Source organism: Peromyscus californicus, unplaced genomic scaffold, assembly GCF_007827085.1.
Source record: "Peromyscus californicus insignis strain IS unplaced genomic scaffold, ASM782708v3 Scaffold_11__1_contigs__length_118956290, whole genome shotgun sequence".
Taxonomy (NCBI): Eukaryota; Metazoa; Chordata; class Mammalia; order Rodentia; family Cricetidae; genus Peromyscus; species Peromyscus californicus.
Window position 1 is genome coordinate 54,097,660 of NW_026294402.1, and position 17,193 is coordinate 54,114,852.

Consider the following 17,193-nt stretch of genomic DNA (forward strand, 5'->3'; position numbering starts at 1 on the left):
TTCAGCTTTGTGATTTTACAGATAGCTTTTAGATATTAACACGCACGATGTATCAGTTTCCGTTTCTTCTTTTGCCCTCTGCTCTGCAAATGCCAGGGGCCCCTACGCCCTAACTTCTTTGACCCACGGCATCCTCTTCAGGAAAAGGAGATAGCACCCCTGAGTTAGAATAGGGAGGAACCAGGCACGAGTGCTGAGTAAATATGGCTACATAAGTTCTCTCGCTCTCCTGAGGAAGAAATCAGCGCTTGGGGGCTTGTTTTAGGATGCAAGAGACGGGAGTGTGTGTTTGAGGCTCAGGAGCAAGGAAGTGGTTGAAGATACCAAAGAGGTGTGTGATGGAGCCCGGTAGGATGGGTTCCGTGGGACTGGCTTCGGTAGTAGGGACAGAGAGGTGGAAGCCCCATCTGCCCCGCAGAAAACGGTCTCGCTGTTGGAGGTGTGCAGGAAGGGATCGGCTCTGACTCCCGCAGACATCGCCACGCATGACGAAGCTACTTCCCATCCACTGCCACGCCCGCACACCCTCCACATACAGGGCAGCTGAGGGTCTGGTTGCCATGGAGAGCGGGAGCGCGTGAGCCCAGCCGCTTCTCCCGCGCCCCCCACCCCCGCCCCAGCTCAGCCAACTCCCACTCTGATTGGCCACCGCTATCTCATTATGCAAATCACTTGCGTAGACTGGCCCGGCTAGCTGTCTGACGTCACTAAACTCGGGGGGGTGGAGGGGCTGGGGCTCGGGGCTGGGCTTGGCGAGCTAGGGCGGGAGCCCAGAGAGCTCCGAGGGGGACTCCTGCCGGACCCAGGCGCCCCGCCCTAGACCACGCCCCTTATTAATCCGCCCCGCCCCTCGCTCTCGGCCGGGCCCCGCCCCTCGCTCTCGGCCGGGAGCCGCCCCCTGGATAGCCCCCCGCCCTCGCAGCCGGGCCCCGCCCCCTCCCCTAGGCCCTCGCCAGCAGTCCAGGGAAGGGACGGCGGGACAAGCCGGACGCGCGGGAGGGCGGACGGGGCGGGGACATGGCCGCGGCGCCCGGAGGGTCTGCGCCGCCCGCCGGCCCCGGCCCGCGCCTGGCTTTCAGCACCGCGGACAGCGGCGTCGGCATGAGCGGGCTGAACCCAGGTCCCGCGGTGCCCATGAAGGACCACGACGCCATCAAGCTCTTCGTGGGGCAGATCCCGCGGGGCTTGGACGAGCAGGACCTCAAGCCGCTGTTCGAGGAGTTCGGCCGCATCTACGAGCTGACGGTGCTGAAGGACCGGCTCACCGGCCTCCACAAAGGTGCGCGGGGTCAGCCCAGCCCAGCCCAGCCCCAATCCAATTAGAGCGCAGCCCAACCCAACCCTGGCCCCAAACGCAGGCCCAACCCCAGCCCTACCGAGAGCCAGCCCAGTACCTGCCCCACCTCAGCTCTGTCCCCCTCCCCAGGTCACAGAGCCCCAGACCCAGAATTTTCTCTGTGACATCCTCCTGAGCACCACTCCGATTCCCTAACAGGTTCTTCACTCTAACCTCCAAATCCCTTGTTACTTCTCACATCCCAACCATTCCCACCTCCCAGCTGGACCTCTCCACCATCCCTCCCATCAGACACCCCAAACCCTGGAATTTGGAAACTTACTCTACCTCCCAGCTCTGGAGTAGCCGGTCTCCTGATCCCTGGACCCATGTATTTCCAGAGCCCTCTGGTGCCACCATACTCAGGCCTAACCACTCATACACATCTTGGATTTGCACCCCTCCTGGCCCCCAACCCCAGCCAGCCCCAAAAGCTTCCAATTAACTCTTGTGTTTGACAGCTTTAAACATCCCATGCCCAAATTCCTCTTCTCCTTCAGAATTCAAACCTGACTAATCTACACAGTCCAATTCACCTCCCAGGAGACACTCTCAGAGACAAATGCCCTCTCACATTTGACAATAACCCTGATATCTCATATATTTTTCCAGAACCCCAACACTCTTTACCTCTTCTGATTTGAAGTCAGAATCCCAGCCTCAGCTGGGAACATCCACCTTCCTGCGTCCCCTTCATCTTAGGTTCTCCCTTAGATGAATACACTTTTTTTTTCACCACTCATCCCCACTCCTGTCTGCTCCCTCTCAATCCTCCTGGTGGCCTCCTCCTTTCCTTTCTTTGCTGCCTGGTCCCAGACCAGAGCACTCGAGGGGTGGGGTCAGTCTAATGAGGAAGATGGAGATGGTGCCCCTTCTCCCTGCCTTTCCTAGGAAGACAGAGGCACCATGGTCCTGTCCAGCCACACCCCTTTCTTCCTGTAGAGAAGGGAGGAGACTTGTTTACATGCAGAAAAGTCTGTCCAGGCTGGGCTGGAATAGCAGAGCCGGAATCATATAATAATAATTTGAAGGGAAACATGCTTATTTCTCCACTGGGAAATAAAGTGGCTTCAAGATTTTGGTGGGGGAAGGGTCACCAACTCTCCTCCACGGTCTTCCTAAGAGAAAAGTGACAGGTCTTGCAGGGCAGGTCCACTCTGAAGGCTTGTGAGCTAGCATCAGACTGCTACTTCTTTCCTGCCGGAGACCCCAGAGCATTCCTTGGCATGCTAACGTAGGGGGCTTTGAGAAAATGCCCATGAAAGACCTAGGCCATTTGAGTAGGGGGACCTTTTGGTGAGGTTGTGTTAAAGTGCCACAAGGACAAGTTCACGTCATCCAGACTCCTGGCAGGGCAGCCCAGCTGCCTGTCTATCTTCCTGCCCATCCACTTACAGCACTTTTCTCTAGACATTGATTTCAGTAGGCAAGCATAAAACTAATCTTTGTAGATGATCTGTAGAATAAAGCATGGAATAGCTGCAATTCTCACTTAAACACTCAAACACTCAGAGTCTCTGACCTGTTCCCTCATTCACTGTTCCTTCCCATTAAGCACTAATTCTTCCTGTTCCTCCCCATACTCATGTGTCCCTTAAGCCACGCTTCTCTGTATTTCCATCATGCCATTCTTCCACCTTCTAACCCAAGCAATCGACATGGTTTTTTTGTGGTAGCACCTGGGCTCCTAAGCCTTTCATAAAGCACCTTCCAGTCTGACGTCAGATGTTATGGCTCAGTGGCAGAACTGATAAGTATGAGACCCAGGGTTAGGTGAGTTAGTCCCGAAACAGTCTACACCTCTCCAAGGAAAGTGTGGCCTTGTGAGATATAGAGGTAGCCTGGAGGGTCTTCAAGTCAACATTCCAACTTTCTCCCAAGCAACCATGATGTCTAAATGCTAGAGTGACTCATTTTCATTCTGATGGATGAGTATTGAGGGAGAAAAAGCCACCATGCTTTGAAAACAACCATAGCCTAGGAATTCCAAAATCCCAAACCATGACCTGTGACTGAAATAATCTCTGGCTTCAGTTACCCTACTGATATGAGAACACTTTAGCTAAGAGTTCTCAATAAACCACAGGCAATCCTTCCATCCTAAGGAGGCAGTTCCATAGAAGGTGCCACTGAAAAAATAAGAAATCAAACATTTCCCATTTGCTTTTCTAGTCAGCTGTCTGAGCAGAAAACTACGCCAGCTCCTAATGGCTTCCCACATGCATGTGCCCTTCCTCGGTCCTTCTCCTTCCTCTGCTCAAAAGGTTTGTTCTGAAAACGTAGATTTTATCATGTCACAACCCTAGTGAAAACCCTTTAGTGGCTCTCCACTGCTCTAAAGGATGAGTACAAATTTATTGAGGTCTCTAAGGCTATCTGTAACCCAATCCCTGCATACCTCACTAGCCACTCAGCTCGAACTCCTAAGTCTTCACCCATACTAGCTTTCTCTCCATTTCTCCAACACACCACATTTTGGCTCAGTTTTCATTCCTCCCACCTGAAATAATCACACCCCTCTTCTTACCTGGTTCTAAAGGACTCATTATTCCTGTTCTTGAGAACTCAATATCTTCTGTTTTATCTTCATCATTATTTGCTGGGGTTTGAACCTAAGATCTCATGTATGCTAGGCAAGAACTCTACCATGGAGTTACATCCCCACCCTCAGTGTCATCTTGTAGACAGTCCTCAACACTTGGAAACAGACTCAGGTACTCCTCATGACATCCAGTTTCCAAGAACTCCTCCCCATTTTTAACCCTTCCTAATGCCCAACCAAATAAGTAAGTATTGGATATTTTCTGGATGAATGAATTCTCAGTGAATATTGGAAAGGAGGACACCTACTTCAGTGTTTTACAGCATCCTGAAGATTTTGAAGCTGAACACAGTGGCATAGTAGGCCCTACTCTTTAGCTCAACCTGGACTCATTCCCTGATCCAATAACTAGGCTTCTTTTACAGGAGTCCAGGTTGGGTCACAAATAACTCTTTAAGGGCTCTGTCTTGACAGACCAAGGTCCTTAATAGGGTTAGGGAGTTTCTAGAATTTCCTACTTACAGAAAGCCCTCAGACCTGAACCAAGGCTGAAATCAAATTCATTCCTAAACTTCAAACTTAGGGAAGGAAGTGTTGGGAAGTAGTTGGCCTTCAACCCTTCATCTTCCTCTTTTTCTTTCTGCCACTGGATTAGGAAGGAATTGAGGCTGATCCTTGGAGACTACGAGTCTATATCTAAAATAGATGGGTGTTGTGGGGGTGGGGTACTGCGTTGAAGAAGGCAAAGCCTCTTAGGGAGGTTTAACCCTGACAGGACTTATGGATGGACTGAGGAGGGAAGCTGTGGGATTGAATGAGCACATGACTGGATGCATGGGTACACATGTTTCTTGGACAGAAGACCAGGAGAAAATGAGAGGTAGCCAGAGCTTAGGACATAGGTCCCCAAGCAGGTGAAGACTCTCCCATCACAGAACACTTCACAGGGCAATATTCATGTTTCCAGGATAGTGACCCTAAGTTTGTTAACTTATTTGGATCTTACCAAGAAGAATGTTGAGGGGTTTCAGAAAACCCCCTGAGTCAGGCTCTTCCTCCTCAGGCTGTGCCTTCCTCACCTACTGCGCCCGGGACTCTGCTCTCAAGGCCCAGAGTGCACTGCATGAACAGAAGACCCTGCCAGGGGTAAGTCAACCAAGGTTGAGGGCGGGATGGGTGAGAATCACTTCAAGCTTGGAACAATGTTCTGCATGCATGCCAAAGCAGTATACAGGGTTAAGTTGGTACCAGCAGCTAGAAACAGGGTCATCTACCCAGGAAAGGGTTTATGTGTTCCTTGAACAACTCAAGCCCCATGTTACACTCAGTCTTCTGGCTCAGAGAAATGGGCTCACGACACTTGAGCCAAGTGTTCCAACTTATTTTTTAGAAGAGACATGGTGATATAAGCTAAGTTAGAATTTTTCCACTTTGGCTAAGATCATGGTTTCGGGTGTTACTTGTCACTACTGTGAGCATGTATGTAGTGATGTAGGGGAGAGGCTCTGCAGAGTCACTATCCTGTGTTTTCCAATCTTGTGCTCCTAGATGATGCTTTCCTGCGGTCTTCTTCCTGTAACACGTTTGGGGTACCTTGACTCACCAAAATCGTCTTCTTTCCATGTTACAAAACATAGCTAAAGTTAAAAGGGACTTCTTGGCTTTATAGACACCCAGGATTATATGATCTGGTCTCAACTAATGGATGGTCACAAGTAAAAGAAAATTGGAATCTCCCATCCATGTGGTAGTGACAATTAGGATCTAGCATAGGTTGCCAAGAGGAAAACATACTTCCCAGACTCATTTTTTCCTATCTGAAGAGTGTTGTGTCTGGAAAAAGAGCAATATTCAAATGTCATGTGTAGGCAAAGCCTGGAACAATGTCTGTTTTAGACTTAAGAAGGTCACTGGCCTATTAGAAAGAGACCAGGATAGAATTAAGGCACAAAGACACAAAATAGATCATGAGATATGTTCAAAGGAATTGCAGATAAGTATATCTGGAGAAAAAAAAAGAATTTAATGGGATTTTAATATGAACACATTGTAGCATGATAATTAAAAATACTTGGTTTCACGTTGTTCAGACTTAGATTTGAACCTCACCTCTGTCACTTACCATGGTGTTCTGTTTCCTTCACTCAGGCTTTAGTTTTCTCACTTCTAGGAAGTGGGTTGTACTAACAATGTAGCTCCTTGGGCTGTAGTAAGGAAGTCCCAGTAAATATGACTGTTGCCTTAAGATCTTGACAAAGGACTTGATTTTCTTTCTTTCTTTCTTTCTCTTTTTTTGGGGGGAGGGGTTTCGAGACACGGTTTCTCTGTAGCTTTGGAGCCTGTCCTGGACTAGCTCTGTAGACCAGGCTGGCCTCAAACTCACAGAGATACACCTGCCTCTGCCTCCTCAGTGCTGGGATTAAAGGTGTGCACCACCACCGCTCGGCTCTCTGAGCAAGTTTAAAACCTAAGTTTTTCTGGGCATTCCTTTAATCCCAGCACTTCAGAGGCAGAGACAGGTAGAGCTCTGTGAGTTTGAGACCAACCTGATCTATATCGTGAGTTCCAGGACAACCAGGGCTACATAGTGAGACCCTGTCTCAAAAAAAAATAAATAAAACCTGAGTTTCTTCATCTATAAGACTGAATTCGTGGGCAGATGGGCTAAGTCATGTGAAGTACAGAGTACAGCAGGAAGTGAGCCTGCAGTGTGGCGTAGCCAGCGGTAGTAGGAGCAGTCATTGAAAGAGTAACGTTAGTAGGAGCAGTTGTAGAAAGCATCATTCATCTAACCGTGGGAGCAAACGGTTCCTGCTGCTAGAACAGGCGTCAAGACGAGCTGGAACACCCATGCAGGAAGCAGCGTGGTAAAAATTCAGAGTTGCAAGAAACAGGTGGGTGTGAGGTGGATGGGCCTAATGGTGGGAGGGGGAACCCCAAGAGAGTCTGGGCCCGGCTGAGGGCAGGATCCTACAGAGGGCTGCGGTTGAAGGGGAACCAAGTGGGAGATTTGGAGATTTGGACTTTACCTGGAAAGCCCTGAGCAAATTAAGAGGGCTTGGGAGAAAAAGCTTCTGAAGAAGTGGTGAGCAGTCCCTGTGGGGTTTTATAAGAATGGGTGCTCCTTGGAAAAGGACACTGAAGCCCCAGAGACCTGGGAGGATTGACTCTAAGGGAGAAAAGCAAAATAGTAATAACCAACAGTTCTCAGCACCAATATTCAGGGCATTTTACGTGTTCAAGTCATTTAATCCTTTGTGAAGACAGTATTGTTACTGCCCCTACCCCCATCTTACAGATGAAGAGACTGAGTCTTCAAGGGAGGTGCCCAAGCTCATGTATGAGAAGCTCTGGTCATTGAGCCCGGTTAGTCTATTCACTTAATTGCTCCATTGTTACATGAGCTAACTTGGTGGCAGATGTGGCTTAGTTTCTTTCTTAGTTTCTGAAGAGTGTGGCACTCGAGGACCTCTGCCTTCTTCCACTCCTCCATCTGCAGACCTCCAGTGTGGACTGTTTCCTCTGTTACTGCCAGGATTGACTTTATTCACCCTTCTCAACTTAACAAAGTGAAAATTAATATTTAATTAGCCTCTTAAATGAAAATCAATGGCACTGTTGGCTAGCCCCGGCAACATCCATGTCATCAATCTTTCCTTTGAGCTTGCCAGGGGCAGCAGCAACTTTTATGAGAGAAGACCGGGCACCCAGCCTTCGGTAGGTACTAGGTCCTGGGTGTAGCTGCCATCTGCTGGAGAGACAGGGATAAGACTTCAGTCTGTATTTTTGCTGGAATGTGGCAAAACTGAAGGGTAGAAAGCCTGGAAAGGCTGAGTGAAGCCCCCAAAAGAAAGCCTAAATCTTCACGGGAAACAGCATAGTTTGTTCTGGAGTGAGACCTCCTCTCGGATCCTCTCCATTTACCCATTGCCAGTCTCTGCCACCTATTGAAGCTCGGCTCCCTACCCAGAGCTTCCTTCAAACTGCAGCCAACTGCCTCCTGGCTCTCAATTCCCGAAGCTTCTTCCTGGCGAAGCTACTGCTGTTTCTTTGAGCCTCGCTCTAGGTCTAAAATCCACATGAAGAGAATGAAGCCAACTTCGTCCCTACTTCTGGGATTAAGAGGGTGTCCCTTATTGGTCTATCTCCCTGTCCATGACCTCCCTTCTTTGGAAGAGCCTATCCCTTCAGACACTACGAAAGAGGCAGTAGTAGAGGAACCAAGTAGAGGAAGGCTTTTGCTTGACAAGTTGTGTCCTGTGCAAAACAACTTGGGAGGAGAGAGAAAATAGAAGTTAATCCCACTATATTCTATAGACCAAGCCATACCCTCAAGAAGCTCCCGGTTCACAGGTAACTCAGTGCACTGCACTGGAGTTACACCTGGACATGTAAAAGAGGCCTCAGGAGTGGAGAGGATGGAGAGTGCTACCAGATGCTTTCTTCATATCTGAGGGTCTAAAAAGCTAAAAGCCAAAGGCCACTTCTGAAATCTGAGGATACTATGAGAACTGACAGAAATGTCTCCCAGGAAAGATGACTGGCTGTGAATGGGTGGAGTGTGCTATGCATGTTGGGTAGAGGAGACAGGACACACAAGTTCTGACAGTCAGTCCTGGGTGGATTTAAGAAGAGTTAGGGATGAAGTTTTGAAGATTACCCTCGCTGCAGCATGGAGACCGAACTGAAGCGGGAGAAATAGCGGAGGCAAGACAGTGGGACAATGTCGCTTCTGAATAGGCCAGTGGTGAAGCGAGCTGCCCTGGAGCTGGGATGGTGCAGGAGTGGAGAGGAAAGAATGGGCTCATGGTATGTCTATGGACTCTGGAGCTCATGGGATTTCATAGTGAGCTGGGCTGGAGGAAGCGTGGTAAGCCGAGCAGTGGTGGCTCACGCTTATAATCCCAGCACTCGGGAGGCAGAGGCAGGTGAATCTCTGTGAGTTCGAGGCCAGCCTGGTCTACAGAGAGAGTTTCAGGACAACTAGGGCTACACAGAGAAACCCCTATCTCAAAAAAACAAAACTAACAAACAAAAAAAAGTGAGGATGTGTGGTCGAACCAAGTCCTGAAAATGATGATGTTGAGGGTTGCCATGCTCTTCTTTGACCCTCGTGACCCTCTCCTAGACTCACCAACAGTCCTTCTCAGGGGAGTACTGACAAAACCCCTTCCTGTGGGGAGGGAGTGCTGAGGGAGGGATAGAAGTCAGGACAGGGCGATGAGTAGCCCAAAGACAGGTGTTTTAGACAAGTCTGTAGGAGAGGTGGGACACACCTTACTTCCCTTCTGCTTACTGGCTCAAGAGAACAGGGCCTTGTACAGGTCTGGTTGCCTCTAACCTTTCTCACCCCTTCGTGGAGTAGGTGGTTCTCTTCCCCCTGATATTCTCTACCTTGATTTCCTCTTCAGGGCCCCGACTCAGACATGGGCCTGGGAAACTCTTGGAGGAACAGGTGATCAGTCCAGGCGAAGGCTCACCTGAAATCTCACGAGAAGTTCGTGGTTGGGGAGTCAATGCCCCCATTTCCTTAGTGCACCCCAGACCCTTCCCCTGCTTATGGCAGGACTGAAACAGGCAGGGTTGCCCAGTAGCTCTCATGAGCAGCATTCCCCTCCAGCCATGAGTAGCACGCCTAAACCCCAGGTGTTCCCCATAATTCCTGCCCGTGGCGTTGAGGCTCAGAGCCTGGGAAGCAATACTCTGCCAGTTTATAAGCTGTAATCCTGAGTCAGCCCACATGCCCTCCTTTCCCTCGACCCCACCCTCAGCAGAACTACGCTTTAGTTCATTTGTCCCAAACATCTTTTGAGTCTGTCCATTTCCTTCTACAATGGTCCCAGTCACTCTCACCTCCCACCTACATCACCGACCTTCCTGTCTCTTCTCACTCCCTTCCCAGTCTTCTCTCTGCACTGTGACAACTTATGAGATACTTTCTAAGACTAAACAGACCAGATCATCACCTGTCCTCCTTTTTAAAATCCGTCCCTACATCCTTATAGCATTTAAAATATATTCATGTCAAAATCCTTGACATGCTTTTTACAGCCTGCCCTGATCTGGTTCCTGCCTGCCTTTCAGTTTCACCCTGTTTCACCAAAATAAAATAAAAAAAAAAAAAAGCAAAAAGTTGTAAAGCCCAAAACACACACAGAAGCACACAAAAAGACAAGCAAAACCTATCATATCTAATATACCTACTAAGATCTGGTTCTTGTTATTTCCACCACAAACCCTCAAGCATAGGAATGATTCCCCCTCTTATGAGTGGGGATACTGAGGCTCAAAGACCTTAGAGAAGTTGCCAGCGATGTAACCAGGACTGAAGTTCCCATCTGTCTCGTAAGCAGTTTGTCTTCAGGAGCTGGAGTCCTTGCTCTCTCAGGCTTGACGTTCCCTGTCTCTACTCTAGCTGTCTAGAATACTCAGCTGCCTGCCCTGCCTCTCCCATTATCTCTACCCACTCTGACCTACAAGGCCCAGAGCAAACACTGTTTCTTCATGGATTGTTTCCTGTGTCATCCTTTCGAGATGCAGCCAGCCTCACTAATAGCTCCTCACCTTGCGTTGTCTCCAAGGCCCTGGTACCTCCGTGTCTCATTATTTGTGTCCATGTCTTAAGAATGGGCTGGAGAGATGGCTCAGTCAGTAAAGTACCTGCTGTGCAAGCCTGGGGACCTGGGTTTGCCCCCCCAGAACCCACATACAAAGCCAACGGCAATGATACATTTCTGTAATTCCAGGATTGCAGCAAGTCCCCAGGTTTGCTGGCCAACCAGTCTAGCTGAATTACATAACTCCAGGTTTAGTAAGAGATCCTGTCTGAAAAAAAAAAACAAAAACAAGCCAGGCGGTGGTGGCGCACGCCTTTAATCCCAACACTCGGGAGGCAGAGGCAGGCGGATCTCTGTGAGTTCGAGGCCAGCCTGGGCTACAGAGTGAGTCCCAGGAAAGGTGCAAAGCTACACAGAGAAACCCTGTCTCGAAAAACCAAAAAAAAAAAAAAAAAAAAAAAAACAAGATAGAGGGGGACTCATGATTAAGAGCACTGGATGCTCTACCAGAGAACACAGACTCAATGGAAGTTTACAAACATCTGTAACTACAGTTCCGGGGCATCTTCTAGTCTCTGTGTGCACCACTGCACACATGTGATGCACAGATATACATGCAGACAAAACACCCATACACATAAAATAAAAATAAATAAGTCTTGCCGGGCGGTGGTGGCGCACGCCTTTAATCCCAGCACTCGGGAGGCAGAGTCAGGCGGATCTCTGTGAGTTCGAGGCCAGCCTGGGCTACCAAGTGAGTTCCAGGAAAGGCGCAAAGCTACACAGAGAAACCCTGTCTCGAAAAACCAAAAAAAAAAAAAATAAGTCTTTTTATAGAGTGAGGAAGAGACCTGATATTAACTCTGACCTTCACACACACACACACACACACACACACACATTTGAGCGAATGCACAGTGAACTTGAGCTGGGGTGATGATACTATTACCCAGTGGTCAGGAGGCTGAGGTAGGAGGATCATGAGTTTGTGGCTAGCTTAGGCTATTAGCAAGTTCTAGGGCAGCCTGAGCTACATAGTAAAACTATCTTAAAAACAAAAACACTAACAAATGAAAAACAAGAAGTTGAGCAGTAGGATGCAAAAAAGCAGGAGCTTTACCATCAGTCAGACATGGGGTGAATCTCCAAGTACCCACAATGTAATCCTAGACAAATAACTCTCCCTGGGCCTCAGCTTTCTCATCCATAGTATGGGGACAGTAGACTTCCTGAAGTGGTTAGAAAGATTTGGAGACAACATATATAAATAGTCCCAGGGAAAGGCTTGGCATCTTGTGGGCTCTCAGAAAATGGGGGCCTTATCTTCTCTGTGAGCCTGTGAGGGGAGTCTCCATCCAAGCATCACTAGGGCTCATCACAGAGTTCCATAAATGTTGGCAGCATGCCCGACTGGCAGACGGTGTAGACCTTGAGCCTCTTGAGGATTGGACCCTGGCAGGCCCATGTAAGAATTCATACATACCACCCAATTTCCACTCTCCATCAAAAGGTCAGGTGGTTTGGAAGAGGGAAGGGAGTGCCCCCCCCAGCACCAGTGAGCACCATCTCCCAGGAAACCCAGCCAAGAGCTACCATGGAAACCGCTGCTGTCACATGGGCTCGTCACTCTAGGCTCCAGAGAAAAATTCTCAGAATCTATTTAAGAACTAATAAAATAATGATGGTTTTGCTCACTCTCACTGACCCCCCAGCTCAGGCTTCCGCCCCTCTCCTTCTTTCTACCAGGCTCTCCTGGATCCCCCAGACCTGCTTTCTGCCCAGCCCCCCTTTCCTTCCCTTTCCCACCAGTAATTCTCTTTCCTTGCCCTTTTCTAGGTCTGTCTCTTACTTTCTCCCATAATTTCTGTCTTGCTGTGTTTCCTCATCATTCCCCATGTCTCTGCTCTCCATAGCTCTGTCTCTCGGTTTCTCCTCCACACTCACAGGTGGCCATGCCTAGGGACTGGTCCTGTCCTCCTGGTCCCTGGTCCAGGCCAGTCCAGACCTGTCCAGCTCGCCCTGATCTGCTTGGATTGATCTGTCATCCCCTCTAAACTACAACCTGAGTCCTGTCGGTGTCTCGGCCCCCACCCACAGCCTGGTACACTGCAGGTGCTCCACTACCAGAGGGTGGGTGTGTCAGAGCCTTGGGTGGGAGGGAGGATTCCAATGGTTCAGGCTTGGCCTGTTTTCCCTTCCCTTTTTTTTTTTTTTTTTTCAAATGAGTCTTCCTCACCCCTCCCACCCCAAAATTTGATCCAAAGAAATTGCTCAGCTGTGACTGCCAGGGTGTTGCCATGGTTACTGGGTAGCACTTGTGGCTATGGTAACAGGAAGCTGCCTGTTGTCTCGGCAACGAGCACATTGGAAGGGATGGAGTGGCCCCTGATTGGTGCAGAAGCAGTACGTTTCCTGAGGGGAGGGGGTCAGATCATCACCTTCTCAGGCCAGATGGGCATCAGTTACCCCTTCCTCCAGGAACAGGAAGGCCGCTGTTCCTTCCTCCCGGCACTCAGCTGTCTGCCCCCAACATCAATCCCTCACATCCCACGCACCAAGCTCTTGGCAGTTTACCAAGACCTTCTGCACCCCCATTACCTCATGTGATCCCCACAACACCTATGAGAGGAAGGTGAGATGGGGATTCAATCATGAATTCACTTAGGGTGGTTGGGGGATGGGAAGGTGGGGGTATATATTGAATCACCTAGGAGCTCTTTCAGGTTATACAGTCCCCCACCTTAAGAATCTAACATGGTTCCCAGGTGATTTTTAGGTCTAATCAGGGAACCCTTGAATTAAAAGGTGAAGCTGGCTGGAGGAGGGAAGGGTTGGAGGGAAAAGTTAAGTTGCTTTCTAGGTTTATAACCTGAGTGATGGAGGATCGAGTTGGGGTGAAAAGATGAGCCCGGGTTCTGGTGTGTTGAGTGGGAAGTGCCAGCGGGCCTTTCTAGCCAGGATGCCCAGCGTGCAGCTGGAAACATGGGTCTGAGGCTCAGGAGAGATGTGGGCTGGAGACGCAGAGGTCTGAGTCATCCCTGTGTGGGTAGCTGCTGGGGCTGTGGGTGGGGGTGAAGCGATTCAAGAAGGATTGGAAGAGAGGGATGAGCAGGGAGAAAATGGTGCCTAGAGATCCCTAGCGCTGTCAGGGAAAGGGGCACTCAGGAGGGATGGAGGGGTGAGCGCAGAGACTAGCGTGGCACAGACAGCTGGGAATGTTTTCCCAGATTAGTAAACTGGATTTGAGAGATAGTGGCTCACTTAAAATCATACAGCGAAGAAATGGCAGCGTTAGGGGTGTATAGCACTAAGTCTGAGTCCCAGACTGTTTAATCTAAATAACACACAGCTATATTCTCAGTTTTAGACATAAACCACAAATGTGCTATAGCAATTACACCCTCCCACCCAATTCCTCTCACTCAAAGCCTTTATGTAAGTCCAGGAGCCTAAGAAACAGGCTCCACATGGAGCTACCCCGAATCCAAGACAGAAAATCTCGTTAGCCACTGCATCCACCCTATGCTTGCCACAGAGCTTCCTGCTATCCACTCCTTCAGCTTCCAGCACTTTCTAAACATCTGGATTTAAGGAAGCAATGTTGGAGAGAATCTGTAATCCCAATGGGAGTAGAGGGGTGCAGAGTGTAAGGAGGGCTGGGACTCAGAGCCTGAGGAGCTCATTGGGAATAAAGAATGAGGCCTTGGTGCCAGGCAGTCATGCTAAATGGGTGTGTTGGTCCCATGTCTTTCAGATGAATCGTCCGATCCAAGTGAAGCCGGCTGCCAGTGAGGGCCGAGGAGGTAACTTCCCTGTCTGACAAACCTCGGAGCGGTACCGGAGTAGAGGATGGGTGGGCCCATTCCTGGAGTTAGTCCTGTGCCAGGGCTTATGACTAGACCCAGCCCAGGTTAGTGGAGTCTAGAATTGTGCATCTCAAGAAATAGTTCAGCCATCTCAACTCAGACTGAGAAGGAATAGGTTCTAGAAAGCTCAGACCCAGAAGTGGCAGAAAGGGCAGAAGCAGAGGAAGAAAGCTCTTGCTGTCTTATTCCTGGAGAATGGCCATTGCTGCCTTGCCAGGTGGAATTTACAGGTGCATATAAAGAAGCAAGCTGGGGTGGTTCTCCTTTTTCAGATTCCTCTGGGTCCACAGAAGGGACCTCTCATTCTTTCCCATCATGGCCTGATTAATCACCATAAAAGATGAGCTGGCACAACAGGTATTGTGAACCATAGTAAGGAACGTAGCTGTGAACTGAGGCTCTCAGAAGTCTTTAGACATTCTTAGCTGCACTGTTTTATAGTAGAGAGAGCACTGCTTCTTAAGAAGAGTGGTGAGGAACTCTCATAGCTGTGTTCTGGTCAGCTCCCCTGCTAGAAAGGCAACGCTGACTTCTAGAATCAGTACTTGATATCTTTCTTGTCCTTGGGTCTTAGATTATCCCAAAGTATCTGCCTACAGCCCTCCTTGGTGTCTGCTAATTCTCCCACTCTGATAAGATAGACTTTCCCTGTCTATCTTATCCAAGATCAGCCATTGCTTCCTTATGTGAGAGTCTAAGCTTTAGGAGAGAATGCGACTCATTGATAGAGACATGTATCAACACCCTACTAATTCCTTCACACTCTCCCTTGATTTCCTGTCTACATTCACTGGGCACTTTGGTGGCATCAGGGTTCTGTTTGGTCCCAATAAATATTCCTTCCTCCCTTTAGATTCTCTGACATCTGTCTTTGATTCATCATCTCTGGTCAAGATATTATCAGCCCCATATTGCCTTGGAGAGATATGTCTAAGTTCCTTTCCATCTTTTTTATCTCAGTCTCTTCCAGACAGGCTTTTCTGATGTGCCAACTGCATACAAAACAAGAATCTCTTCTCATTGGGAAGCTCTGTTAGGGATCACAGTCATTGTTGGCCATATTCTAAAACCCTCCCCAGCCCACATACGTGAGACGGACCCACAAATAAGTCACCCATGAGTACATGAGTGAGCTGAGAAACAAATAGAATGTGCTGTATAGTTCATTCAACTATCCAATCAATATGTTCTAGGCTACTCCACATTAGGAATACAGAAGCCTGGCAGACCTGGTCCCACGGAGGCCCCAGATTATGAGGGGACAGATGGGAAAACAAATAAGGGGTCACTCTTCAGTGTGAATAGCGTTTCTCAAGGAAAAGTCTAGGGTGGCACTGTGGGGACACAAATAAGGGGGAGCTAACCTAGATTAGGAGGTCAAAGTGAGCTCTCAGAGGCAGTAACATTGAACAGGAGACCTCAAAGGGTACCAGAAAGTAGTCAAGAGAAAGGAGGAAAGAGGAAGGATGCTCCTCAGGCAGGGGAATGGCATGTTCTGAGACCCCAGAGCTCAGCAGGACATGGTACAATTTGGAATCTTATTCGGGAATTGGTCCATATGCCAAGGGACGCATGCTACACATGGTCCTGCACATCCCACCAGAATTCACAGGTGGCTGCTCAGTAACACTTCTGCTAGGCTTCGTGGCATCCTCTTGGGTGTTAACATTTTCTTCCTCCTTTTTCTGTACAGACCTTGCAGGTGTCACATCACTGACAAATTCTATACATGAAGCATCTCACCTGTTCACCTGTTCATGTTCAGGGTAGTTCAGGGGCAGGACAAGAAATCTGGCTGAAAAGAGGGCTGCCTAACAGCCCAATTTATTACTTCAGAAGTTTTATGTTACACAGATTTTTCTTGACAACAGATGGTTTTCAAGGGCTATGCATTCTGAGCACTCGCTTGAATAATCCTTGCAGATACGCAGGACCAGATCTTTTAGTGCCTTCTTGCTACATATTCAGGAAAGGAGTAAACGTAGTAAGTCTTGCAAAGCAGTTGGGCCTTTGTCATTTATAAATATTTTATTTACTGACTGATCTGTGTTCTGCAATCTCGTGTCTAGTCAAAATGAGTTGCTTTTCTTCAGGGCTATCACATCTCTTCTAGATTAAAAAAATGATTTATGTGTGTGTGTCTATGTGTGTTGTGTGTATATGTGCAGATATACGGGTGCCTGCAGAGGCCAGAAGTGGGCACTGGATCCCTTGGAGCAGGAGTTATAGGTATTTGTGAGCTCCCAGGATAGGTGCTAGGACCTGCCTTCTGGGCCTCTGATAAAGCTGTAAGCCCTTGTAATGGCTGAGCCATCTTTTCGGTCCCCACACACCTCTCCTAGGGTTTGATTGCTGAATTTTAATGCTGTCTAAAATGTGAGAAGCTCGATTTTGTTGTTGATTTTGTTTGTTTGTTTTTTGTTTTGTTTGGTTTTGGTTTTTTGAAACAGGGTTTCTCTGTGTAGCTTTGGACCCTGGAGCCTGTTCTGGAACTTGCTCTGTAGCCCAGGCTGGCCTCGAATTCACAGAGATCACCTGCCTCTGCCTCCCAAGTGCTGGGATTAAAGGTCTTGTTTGCTTGTTTTTGAGACAAGGTCTCACTATGTAGCTTTGGCTGTCTTTGAACTCAATGATCCACCAGCTTCTGCCTTCCAAGTGCTGGTAGTAAAGGTGTGCAGCAGCGCACCTGGCTGAGAGCTCAATTTTTTAAAGATGATTTTTAATGTCTTGCCTCTGAAATGTAATAAACACCACCAACACGGAACAATTTTTCCCATTAAAGTCTTTTTTTTTTTTTTTCAGTGACCTCAAGCATTCTATAACCCTGATTACAAATGTTCTTGTATTCCAAGCTGGTGAGCCTGTATATTTTTATTATTGCTTAAGCTGAAG

At 48.5% G+C, this 17,193-nt stretch overlaps 1 protein-coding gene across 7 annotated transcripts in view; it reads left to right on the forward strand.

The window, feature by feature from the left end:
• Positions 1 to 782: 782 nt before the first annotated feature.
• Positions 783 to 17,193, forward strand: part of Celf6 (CUGBP Elav-like family member 6) — a 32,203-nt gene continuing 15,792 nt past the window's right edge. For 2 of the 7 annotated variants that reach the window (XM_052762529.1, XM_052762535.1), the window contains exons 1-3: positions 806 to 1,279; positions 4,942 to 5,024; positions 14,190 to 14,238. In XM_052762529.1, the coding sequence (XP_052618489.1) occupies positions 1,018 to 1,279; positions 4,942 to 5,024; positions 14,190 to 14,238 (394 nt within the window). In that variant the 5' untranslated portion in view covers positions 806 to 1,017. Of the gene's footprint in view, positions 1,280 to 4,941; positions 5,025 to 12,865; positions 13,068 to 14,189; positions 14,239 to 17,193 lie in introns of those variants that run through there. The other 5 variants (XM_052762544.1, XM_052762518.1, XM_052762560.1 and 2 more) reach the window with 5 other exon arrangements.